The following is a 12,541-nucleotide window of genomic DNA, read 5'->3' as shown; positions in this document are numbered from 1 at the left end:
TTTAAAAGAAAAAAAAAACAAAAGAGAGAATTAGTAGAGTGGTTTTCTTGTAATTTTTATAAAAAGAAAGAAAAGTATTGGATTCAATTTCCCTCATCCACAAGTCTTATTATGTATACATTTCAGCTTAATATATTTATATAAATATAGAAATAAGGTTTTGTATTCTACAAATTTGTATTTATACTCCTTCCAAACTGAGCCTAAAATGCATGTTTTTTTAATACTAAGTCAAGTTTGCCAGCTGAAGGGTTTCGCTTCAGGGAAAATTTTGCCACCGCTGTTTTGCATCCAAAACCTGAAGGTAGAAGAAAGATGAACAGTGAAAAAAGAATTATTTTCATAATTTTACCCCTCACCATAACGTTTGTTTAACAGAATTGGACTATAAATATATATATAGGAACCCATCCCCATCAAGAATCGGAGATGGGAACGGGGAATATGATCACCCCGAACCCACCCCATTGCCATTCCTAGGCCTATAGTGGTCAGACAATCCCCAACCTAGGGCCCAAGTCCAAACACATTGCATTTCCCTGGGAACAACTCGTACTTGCTCTTAACATGGAAGAATAATACCGAAAAAAACATGGAAGAATAACTCAAACGGAAGTAGACAGTAGAGCAAAATGCAAATCAAATAAAGCAAAATGGAATGGGTAACGTACAAATTTAGTCTCTTGATTGGCACCCTTCATGTACCCAAACTAAAATATCATCATTTAATGAGACAATTCATTAAAAAAAACACAATGCTACCAAAATTATTAAAAAGAAAAAGAACGATCAAAATTGTGAAACTTCATTGAGAAGTAAGAACAGTGGATAAATGACATTGATCCTTGTTAAATTTTTCCCAGTCAACTTCCTTTAGCATTTTGAACCTTTCATCTAATGTCAAAAAGCCAGCTTGAGAAGAAATCAAATTGCATTTCCCTGCTTTATGAAGCAAAAGCACACTAGCCCCCATGTCCGGGCCATGAAGCTTCCCTGTCAGCAACACTCGGAGAGGCATGAAGAGAAACTTTCCCTGTCAGTCATAGAATAGAAAGAGATTTTCAGCTTAATTCCTAGAAAGAAGAGAGAAGCCCAAAGTAACTTTTGGTCAAGGACATTCTTGTTATTCATCCAGCTAGAACCAACCTTGCGTTTCAATGATTTACCAAAGCTTTTAACCCACTTCTGCAAACCGGCATGGCCTTCTTCAATTGCACAAAGGAATTCTCCATTATCATAGGCAGCTAACAAGCTGGCTGCAACTTCAGAAAGCTTGTCTTCCAAGACAGATTTACCTTCCTCACTGGCCAAAAGAAAGAAAGTAATCCTGTTATATGACTTCTTAAAGCAAAATGGGTAGTTTCAAGTGATCAGTTTTTTCCTCTTTGTATCTTTAAAACAAATTAGAATGAACCATTAACGGTTGGCCATTTATGTCTATTCCGGGCAGAAATGTTATGATTGAGCTTATATGTGAAGATAATAAGTTGTAACAGGTTCTGTTTTGGGGCTGACGAGGGAGTAATAGTTGGCTGTTAGATTCCATGGAGATAATGAGAAGATATTGGTTTGGCTGTAAGTTTTCATGGTGATGCTGTTTGTGCTGGATTCATAGAGGGTTTTAATGAACAGGGGAGGATGTACTGGTTTTCTTTTTTTTTTGGTGATACCTCGATCACCGGCTCTTGTAACTCATCATTTTCCCTTGACAATTTTTTATTTACTATATCAAAAAAAGAAAAGGAAGGTCCTTGGTCTTTCAGGATTCTTATTAGAGAAATAAGAGCATTATCTTCCAACTGAACAGCTTGTTCAGGTAGATCCCCCAGATCAGTTAATGCCTTAGATGACTCAATTACTCTCTGCTAATAGAATAATCTGAATATTAGGGGCCCTCTTGCATTATACCATCACTATCAAGGTCCTCTTTTGATCATCATCATTTATAGGAAAAGGCAAGCAATAAAGAAATAAAGATAGGAGTGTATCCTAGTACGTCCCTAATTTATACAGATTAGAGAGATGAAATGATGTCGAAGAATCAAAGGAGAATCACGTGACATCATCCTTATCTATGGCCCTTGTTAGAAGGGTCAACGATTGCCATCAGGTTCAGCTCAGACTCGAAGCCTTGTGTAGATGGTTTTTCTTGACAAAAGCCTTGAATAACGTAGGCATTCCAACAGGTTTGCTATGCACAGAAGAGGTGGGGAGATTTATCAACATGTCCTATTGCTCATTTGGTAGTAGAGGGCTCTCTAATGAAATATGGCCTCACAATCTTCTGGGGTGCGGGGATGGAGAGGAATTAGAGGATTTTGGGAGGAAAAAGAATTGACCTTATATTCATATTGGCATAACCTTATAGATGTTTCTGGCTTTTTTCATTGATTGGGCTTTGGTTTGAAATAGTTCAACACTCTAAAAGCATGAAACTTTATGTTCAAACAAATTACTGCTTTGGGTGCAAGGGGTTTGTACATTGTAAAGTTCTTTTTTGAGGTTTTCTTGCACTTGTGTATATCTTTATACATGTGCCACTAATAGAAGTTATCTTTCACATGGTTTGCAATATTGATGATATTTGGCAAAATATCCCCAATATATCCCCATTTGCTAAACGGCAATATGAAAACTTCCTGCCCCGATATATTGCCAATATGTCGGCGATATTTGAGATTTCATTGATATACTCTATATTTTTTAAGTTTAAAATTCTAGTATATTATTAAAAACTTTTAAATATTCATTTAAATCATCATAATTTTTTTAAAATATTTTCTTATAAGAACCAGCAGGGTATTAGGGTATTAGTGATACTTCTTGGCTTACTACTTTGATGTGATTCACTTACCAAGTTACTATAATTCAAAAAAAAAAAAGAAATGCATAGAACTACAAAAGAGTATTCTAGATCTAACCAAAATATATGGCAACACTAAAGATAAAAGTTGAAATGGCAAGCAAATGACATGTATAAAAAACAAATGATGACTAAAGACCAAAAGGGAGACAAAGAGAAACATACCTATCACAATTTGCTTAATATTTCCCCATTTGATTTATACAATTCTTTGTTATGATGTTTTGAGCCTTAAATGTGCAATTTTATTTCTTCTAATGATCACTTGAAGGCTTATTAACTAATTTAATATTTCTAGAAAACTTTTTTTTTTTTTATTTTCCAAATATCTTAGTGAAATATCTCCAAAATTTCTCCAACCCTAACATGGAGAAATGTTCATCAATATCAATATTGCGAACCATGATCTTTCATTAATTCTGAAAAGGGGGTGTAAAATATTATAGATCATTACAAGATTTGGAAGTTAAAAGTCCAGATTCTAAATCAGGTTTGGAAGCATCCAAGAAAACCTGTTCCAAAGAATGAGTGATGGCAACAGCCTGATCCTATTCAAAATCCCTCAGCCCCCATCAACCAATATCCCAAGACAAACCAGAAACAAAGAAAGAAACCAAACTAGATGTGGGCTTGAGTTTGTGTTTAGATAAGGAATAGACAAGAGGGACTGGTCTTTTAATGGTCTATCACCCCACCAAATATACTTCCAATATTTTATTTTATTGCCCGTTAAAACATAGTGACAAATATGCTGAAAATAAGGGCAATAAATAACAAATGGCTTCCCAAAGAGAGGCAAGAGTCGCTCTATTAGAAAACCCACATCACATCCATTAACAGTTCGACAATAAATGCAAGCAACGACCTTATGCCAGAGATTGTCCATTTCCAAAGGGAATCTCCACAACCATTTGCCTAAAAGAGATTAATTTCCATGTACCAATTTCCCCACCCCAAGGATTATTTCAGGATTAAATCACCCCCCATATAATAAGGCTTTAGTTGAGTTTACAAGATTACTCAATGCTTGTCTCCTGTAATTAAAATGGACTTTCTTAATTTCTAGAAGCTCTTAAATAACCTGATGTAGCTTCAAATAGAAACTAAATGAACAAGTCAAACAAATCTCCCAATGTTTCTAACAGACCCAACTACAGTATGATAAACTTAGCTTAGCAGTTGCTTAAAATCACAGCTTCTGCACTTGGGCTAATTGGGCTGTACACATGCTAAGTTAGGCCTGCAGTATACAATCAACCACTCATATGCATCACCAATGAGATCAAAATCCTTCAAAATCTACAATAAAGGGAAGGTAAGAGGGAAAACCAGGCTTTTTCAAATTTCAATTTTAATTGTAGAAGGGATCCTAACAAATAGGTTGAGATTGGTAAAGATCCATATCCATTTTAAACAAGATTTGCACTAGTCCAATTCCTTTGACATTAAATTCAAGACTTCTTTTGGTAAATAGATATTAAATACCAGTAACTTGGATGCAAGGTCAATTGCACTGGTACTAAATTGATGCAGGAATAACTGCTCTAATACCAAACTTATGCAAGAAAGGTCAGAAAAATAAGAATAAGAAAACAAAATATCAGCAACTAGGCTTCTCTAAGAATCAACACTAAATAGCTTAATTAGGGAATTAAAACCATCAAAAGATCAGCTAACAGTATGGCAGAGGATTTGACCAAACAAGGGGCAAACAAGGACCAATTATACTGGGAGGTTATTCCTAGAAAATCTGAAGCCCAAATGTAAACAAAAGGACGAGGAACCAGTTGGCAAGGTAGCAAGGGCTAGTCTCTTTTTCAAAGGGTGCTTGGCACATTCAAAGTTGAAATTTCAAAATATTGCAATGTATCAAGGTGTCTCAGGCTCAGGCATATCATATCGTTTAGGCTAACCCCAATACACTAACTACCAGTGTTTTCTTTTATGAATAATAATAAATTTATTAATTCAGAAGCTGATTTAGAGTTGTGAATTCATACAACACCCCAGGGAGAGGCACAAGCTGCAGCCCCTCCTTGAATCTCACAAGCAAACTAGGAAAGAAATACAGGAATCACAGCTGAGCCCAAAACAATTCTTCCCTATTTACCCCTTGCTTGGCTAACACATCTGACAAAGTATTTGCTGATCCCCCCCACCCACTGTACCGTGACCAACATATTCCTTGTCAACCAACTGAATTTCTTCATTTCATTCTTGTAGCGCCATATAGCATCTTCAGGATTTTTCAACCAACCTACCACCACTTTGAAATCCCCATCAATTATCAGGTGTTGTACCACCAGCTGGTTTGCAAATTGCACCCCTTGTATAGCAGCTAATAGCTCTGCCCTGTTAGAGTCCCCAACTCCTAAGGGACCTGAGTAGAGCAACAAAATCTCTCCCTTCTCATTTCTCAAAACACCCCCCATTCCAGATAATACTGGATTACCCATGCTACTTCCATCAAAGTTCAACTTCAGTGAGCCTTCAGATATAGGAGACCAGCTTGTAATTGATTTGTCCTTTAGAGGTGAACACCTCGCTACTACTGACAAATTTCTCCAAAAGTCGTTAAAACAGAATTGATGAAAGATTTCCAAAGTCTTCAGTCAAGGTATTGCCCTATTCAGCACACAGTCTTTCAATTCCTGACTGCTCCTTTCCTTTTCTTGAAAAATTCTAGCATTCCTTTCTTCCCAAAGAGTCCAAATCAGGGCAGCGCGAGCACATCTCCACACAAGTCTCCCTCTTTTTGTAGGCCAAAAGAAAGTAGAATGGTTCAAGAGCATGTGAACTTCTGTTGGTAGACTCCAACTACTCCCAAACAACGAAAGTAGCCAAGCCCAAAGATCTGCAAAAAAGGGACAAAATATTAGTAGGTGGTAACCATCCTCACCATGAGCTCTACAAAGGATACACCAATTGGGAGAAATACAGAGGAAAGGTCTTCTCTTTTGTAGGTTATCTAGAGTGTTTACTTTCCCATGGAATACTTCCCAACAAAACGCCATAATCTTTGGGGGGACTGGCCTACACCAAATTTCCTTTGACGGAAAGGGTTGTTGAGTAGAATGTTGAGAGATGGACTTGAAGAAAGAAGAACAAGTAAAGGTTCCATTGGGTCTAGGAGTCCACACCCATTTATCTGGTTTGGAGGGATCCAAGCAAACTTGATTAATACAACATAACAAGACAAAGAGAGATTCAATTTCATCATCCCTTAGTCCTCTATGAAACCCAAAATCCCAATTAGGAGCGAAGGGTGTTCCCAATGGTGAGACAAATTTTGAAACCACCTCTTTTTTATACAAAGAAACACAAAATAGCAAAGGGAAAAGGTCCTTTAAGGGGGTGTCTCCTACCCAGATATCCTCCCAAAATCAAACAGCGTTGCTAGAACAAACTTCAGATAAAATTGACGAATTGAGGAAGGGTGTTGTGAATGGCCTTCCAAGGTGCTGAGCTTACACTAAATACCAGTGTTCAGAAAACCAAAACAGACTAGCTTGGGACCTTGGTCGGTTTGGTCCGTATCCTAATAACCATTTTTGCTAAAAAAATAGTGAAAACTGGCTGACCGGCTGGTTTAACTGGAAAACCGATGAACTGGTCCCAGTTTCATAAAACCACTCGGGTCCTTAAACAATTGAAATTTTAAAATGCGATTAACAAGACATGAACCCATGACCTCTTGTTTTTTATATTGCTTAATTACCACTAATCCACCATTTATGTTAATTAATGACTTTTTATTGTACATATTACTTTATTACGCACATATTTTAAAGAAAATGTAAATTACGAGACTTGAACCCTAGTCATTTGCATTAAAAATTAAACATGTAATCCATCCACCATATTTAAAGATATTAAAACTTGTAAAATATATTATATATAGTATTTATATGACCCATAGTATACATGTATATATCTATGCCACATCATCACGATTCAGCCCCAATTGAACCTCGCCTTTCTCTGGTTCTATGCCCAGTCCAGTTTTCTGAACATTACTAAATACCTAGTGTTTTGAGTAAGATTGACCCAAGGTTTAAAATTTCGATACGATACGCCCGATACGGGGCATAACGTATCGTATCTTTGAAAAATAGATACATGATACACATGGAAATCGAACGTCTCGTCTTTTTTTCATGCGTATTGGACCGTATCAGGGCATATCTGAGGCATATCAGGGGTGTATCGAGGCGTATCGGTTGCGTATCAACAAAAAAGATACGGCTAAAAATTGGGAAAAAAAATAAAGGGGAAAAGCAAGCTTCTTTTCCTTGAAACAATCCTTCTTTCACCCCCAAATGATTCTAAAACTCCAAACCTCATTCCTAGAGTACTAGATTTGCAAAAAATTGCAAGAAACAAATGTGAATTGTTTTTTTTTTTTTTATTTTACAAATTTTGAAAAATTATGGCAAAAGAGGTAAATTTTTTCCATTTTTTATAATATCTTGTGATTTCTTTTTTTCTTGAATGTTTAAATTTATGTTGATAAACATTTCTTACATTCAAAATCATAATTTTTTTGTGTTATTAATAAATTTATGGAAATTTCATGAAGATTGGGGAAAATATAAATTAAAAAAAATTGAAATTGTAATTTTCCCTGCCTATAAAGACTAAATATGTTTTAGATCTATGGATTTATCTATCATATCTATAGATCAATTGAAATTTCTTCTTTAGTATTGTTTTGATTTTTTATATTTTTAGAATTAAAAAATAATAATTAATTATATTTTATCATTTGATCACAACAATTGAATATATTTGTTATGGGCCCGAGCGTAAGATCGCATCACGGATCGTTCCATGGTAGGAACCCCAGATCTTCCCTTGCCTTTGGCCTTGCGCACAGACCCTATTTTGACTATCTAGTGGGTGATTTGTCCAAGAGACCACCCAAACTCTCCTCACTCTTTTCTTGACTGGAAAACTGAATGCCTTTATTTCGATTCGTGGCTCCTTAAATAGGAGATTACAAGAGGAGACATTCGACTAAGCTAGGACAATTCAACTTTAAATCAAACTCCTACTTCTAACAGACTTCTAACAGCACTTAGTTCTTATCTCTAATAGATAAGAACAGAACTAGATAATTAAGAACAGAACTCCTACTAAGAAGATAAGATAAGATGATATGAGGAGGATAAGGGATGAGGAATGGACTATCTGGCGGCGAGTTGGCAAGCAGAGCTGACGTGGTTAGATAAGTGCAGCCCCACCCTGATGAGTTGTCATGTGGGCCCCGCCCTGGGCGGCGTGCACACCTAGCGGTGCTGCTGTCGTGCAGTGCATGCTGCTGCCGTGTGGTGTGCCGCTGCCGTGCGGTGCTGCTACATGCTGCCAGGCGGTGCGTGCAGCACATCGGGCGGTACATGCTGCGCGCTGCCAGGTGGTGCGTGCTACGTGCTGCCAGGTGGTGCGTGCTGCGCGCTGCCAGGCTGCTATGCGGCGCTACCGGGCGATGCGTGCTGCTGGGTGACCCGCTGTGTGCTACTACCTACGACTGCGCCGCAGTGCGCTGCCGGGTGGTGTGTCCATAACAATATTATAATTCTATGGGTGATATTTAATATCTACAGACCAATTGAAATATTTTATTTAATAATTATTTTTTATTTTTGTATTTTTAGAATTAAAAATTAATTAATTAATTAATTATATTTTATCATTTGATCACAATGATTGAATATATTATAATTCTATGGATGATCTATCATATCCAAAAAGCAATTGAAGTTTCTTCTTTAATAACTATATTTTGAATATATTATATAATGTTTATTTATTTTTTATAATTTTTGAAAATAAATAATAAATAATTATTGATTATATTTTCACTTAGAAGTTGTGCCAATGCATGCTTTATGGTTGGATAGGAGAATTAAGTTTTTCCCATCCCATAAAACATTAAAACTTAAGAATTATAATTTATAAATTATAGTTAAACATAGGATTTTTAATGAAATTATAATTACCTACAATATATTTCTTCATAAAACCATTAAAATATATTAACTTAATGTATATACACCTCATTGAGGTCTTATATTTAGTGTTATTGATGTATTTTTATGATTTATTAAAGTATTTATAGTGTTTCCAAGCGTATCTGTGTATCTTAGTTTTTCTCCGATACGCATGCGTATCCCGATACGTCTCTTAAAATTGCCTTTCCGATACACATTAAAATGTAAATTATTCTCAATCTTCTATTACAGATTAATAAAAATGGAAATTAAGAATAAAAAATAGCACCACCAAGAAAATTAGAATTACTCCAACATTAGAAGTAGAGAACGAGCATTCTATTATTTGATGTCAAAAAGAGAAGGCCTTAAATATATCTAAGCAAAGAGGAAGAGATTGTCCAGCTCTTTTTCCTTGTTTTCCTACTCTGAAACCAACTAAGAAACATCACTAAAAAACTAGGGACAAGACAAATTCTAGTTGACTAAAGACTAGGACTTTGAAACAAGATAAATCCTACTTTGTAAAAACTCACCTATAACATCATTTTAACTTGTTAACATAACTCCTAATCCAATTAGGAAAAACAACTCCTACACACCCAATGTAAAAAAAAACTAATGACTATTTAGGCTACTACTCACTAAAAATTTAATAGAACGTTCCTTCCATCCATAAATGCACAAAATTTCAGAAGATCTCATATTAGGCTCCTGAACTAAATTCCTTTCCACTACAAAAGATTCAAAACTATGCAATTTTGAAGATATTAAGTTCATCATCCTCAGAGAATCAGAGGGAAGCAAATCATTCAACCGATCATTTAGGACAAGAAGACGCATAGATGTTGCATGTATTTTGGAGACTTAATATTCTCCACCAGTAATGTGCTGATACTATTTTGTGCATTCACAGTTGAATAATTTAGTAACAGGAATCCATAGCAAAAAGTGTGGAAGTGTCAATTCACTCATGCACCTGATCATGAAAAAACTTCCAAATCTGCAAAAGATATTGATGAAAATAATAAAACTAAATGTTAAACATGAAGGTCAAATATCATACCTTGCCAAGGTAGCATGCAGTGGATAAGAAAGCAAGTTTGAGAGAGCTTTATCTGAATCAGTTATTAAGTCAATCCCATCCTTGAGCAGTTCAACAGCATCCTATTTTTTTATGGATTCAATATGCAAAGATTAGCAAATAATTGAATGAAAAAAAAAATAGAAAAAGAAAACATTACCGATAATGGAATGCCCCTAGATAACCAGAAGCTAAACCTATAGTGTTAAATTACTAGTGAAGTAGTAATCAGTAACATCTTACAATCACTACATTCATATACCATAGAATAAGTACCAGTTTGGGAGGGCTTTCCAGCAGTTGCTTTTCATCTTTCATGAATTTCAAAGCATAGAAAGCTGAACAAAAACATTTGATGAAAACTTGGAAAGTTGGACCAGCTTCCTAAACACTGATTTTTCAGCATTAACAAAAAGCATCTATATGATGCTTGTCCAGAATGCTGAGAAGACAGTAAGTGCCCATTTGTGAAGGCTTTCATGCAGCCGCTTCTGGTTTTGCAAAGTGGGCCACACCTGGATAGCATATAAGTGATTTTTGATAAAAACACCTGGTAAGACGTAAGCCCAAAATAGCTACCTTACAGCAAAAAAAAAGGCTTTCCACTGAAGCTTCTTTTAGTGGCTTCTCCAAGGCAGCTCAACTAAAGCTTCAGTCCTCCCAAACGGACCTTACATCATTCCTGCTCAGCTGCTCAAGTTGAGCCCTTCCAAATAGGCCCTAAGCAGAAATATACCAAGTTTAAAGACTCAGTAAGCCATTATCTAAGTCGGGTAAAAAATGAAAATGGATTTCCAAATTCCACACAACAAGTGATAGGTTTCAAATAACTACTGCCAGAGGTTTGAAATTATTCAGAACTAGTGGGTTTTGTTCTCTTAAAATCCCTTAAGCTTTGTTGGGATTAGGGTGTATTGACGAGGAAACAGAAAAACAGGATAAAAAGGATTACGAAACCAACCACTTTCCATGTTCCACTGTTCAGCTCCAAAACTTGAGCAATGTGGAATATCTACCATATCTTGGTTTCCATCCCACATTTGCACTTCTGTCCCCTCAATCCAAACGGCCTTAATGTTGATGGGGAAAAGAAAATAAATGAAATTCTACCCTCCAAAATCCTTCCAATCGCATAGATCCACTATTAAAGCTTGGTTCTCCCTAATTTCCAACCCTTGTGGTGGAAAAAAAAAATTGTGAGAAGGCAAATATTATCTCTGTGATAATGAAAATAGGGATCATTTTTTGAGGGAAAGAAGGTATTTCAAAGCAATAACCTATGTCACTTCAGTATTTGTAATCTTGTCACTAGTCTCCCTTCCTGCACCTTCCATTTAACAAAATTAGGGGCAGGACAAATCACTCGCTAATTGACTTGTCATGTAAAAGTCATATGAATTTGTTTGGAATTCTAGATTTTAAAGTACAACTCAACAAAAAGCTGCAATTTCATTCTTACATTTATGAATAGCCCTTCTGACTCTGTGAGGATGCCAGCACTCTTCCAGCGTTCACCTAAAAGCTTTGTCAAGTCCTCTGATGGAAGAGACCTTAAATGCTGACCATTCATCCACCTTTAAATTGTAGGAAGACATTAGTGGAAAATAGATGTCCTATAAAACAACTAAATGCAACAGTTTCTTTTTTGCCAATGGTAAAGCAAGGATACAATATCTATACACTGTATGGGAGTAATCTCATTCACACAATTAACAAGCCAAACACCAAAAGGTTACAAAAAAAGGGTAACACTCGGACCCTATTTCCCGTCAGACTGGCACATTCAACATGCAATTAATATTTTCAGATATGTAAGCCTCAAGGAAAGGTGTATCTTAAGCACAAGCTAACTAACCAAATCATGGAATGGGTGTAAAAGCCAACAGCACCAAACTGAAAACACTTGGAATTTGAGAGTGGCTCATACATATGCACATAAAATTGTAAACACACATATATATACATATAATGGTTACATTGCATATATATATGCATGTATTACTTGTCAACTATACTGACTTTAGCAATGAAGTTATTTTAACATTTAATTATAATCTACAATTCTATATATATTTAGCCACATGGGGGCTCAGGCAAGGGGCTCGACGTGGATGGTCTCCTGATTTGGAAAATGGAATCCTACGGTAACTTTGGGAGTTATTGACGACTTTGCTTGTGGCTTTTCGAGTTTTTTACAATTGTGCCACTGTTCTATCCAATCCAATCTTTCTCCCATCTAATAGGAGTGGGCCCATCACTCTATTCCCGAAGGGGTGCTTTGACTCTCATTCTCTCTTGATTTTATATTTTTTAGATTTTGTTATTATCCCCTTTGACGTTCAAATGACCGCTCTCAACTGCACCATAAGTTTTTGTACATTTTTTTACAATTTTCTTGCAAGTTGTGTTTATGTTTTTGCAGAGGTTTCTCCTTTACTGGTGCCCCAGCCAATACCTACTGTTTTTGCAAAGGTTTTTCCCTGTCTCTATTTCTCTTTCCCATTTATTCGTGCTTTGAGTTGTTTTCAGTTTACCAATGTTTGCTCAGGAACTAACAATAAGGTGTATTTATTTTCTTGCAGGTTGTGCTTAGGGTTATCGGTG

General features: G+C 36.0%; 1 protein-coding gene across 1 annotated transcript in view; it reads right to left on the bottom strand.

The window, feature by feature from the left end:
- Window positions 1–623: 623 nt before the first annotated feature.
- ERS (glutamate tRNA synthetase) overlaps window positions 624–12,541 on the bottom strand; it is a 35,798-nt gene continuing 23,880 nt past the window's right edge. The window contains exons 10-13 of the mRNA XM_088949198.1: window positions 11,397–11,511; window positions 9,920–10,020; window positions 1,147–1,303; window positions 624–1,033 (exon numbers count right to left, since the gene is read on the bottom strand). Coding sequence (XP_088805324.1) covers window positions 806–1,033; window positions 1,147–1,303; window positions 9,920–10,020; window positions 11,397–11,511 — 601 coding nt within the window. The 3' untranslated portion in view covers window positions 624–805. The remainder of the gene's footprint in view (window positions 1,034–1,146; window positions 1,304–9,919; window positions 10,021–11,396; window positions 11,512–12,541) is intronic.

Source organism: Nelumbo lutea, chromosome 6, assembly GCF_056320005.1.
Source record: "Nelumbo lutea isolate HS-2025 chromosome 6, American lotus-T2T, whole genome shotgun sequence".
NCBI lineage: Eukaryota > Viridiplantae > Streptophyta > Magnoliopsida > Proteales > Nelumbonaceae > Nelumbo > Nelumbo lutea.
The sequence above is the reverse complement of the archived record's forward strand: the minus strand, read 5'-3'. Positions and strand labels throughout refer to the sequence as shown.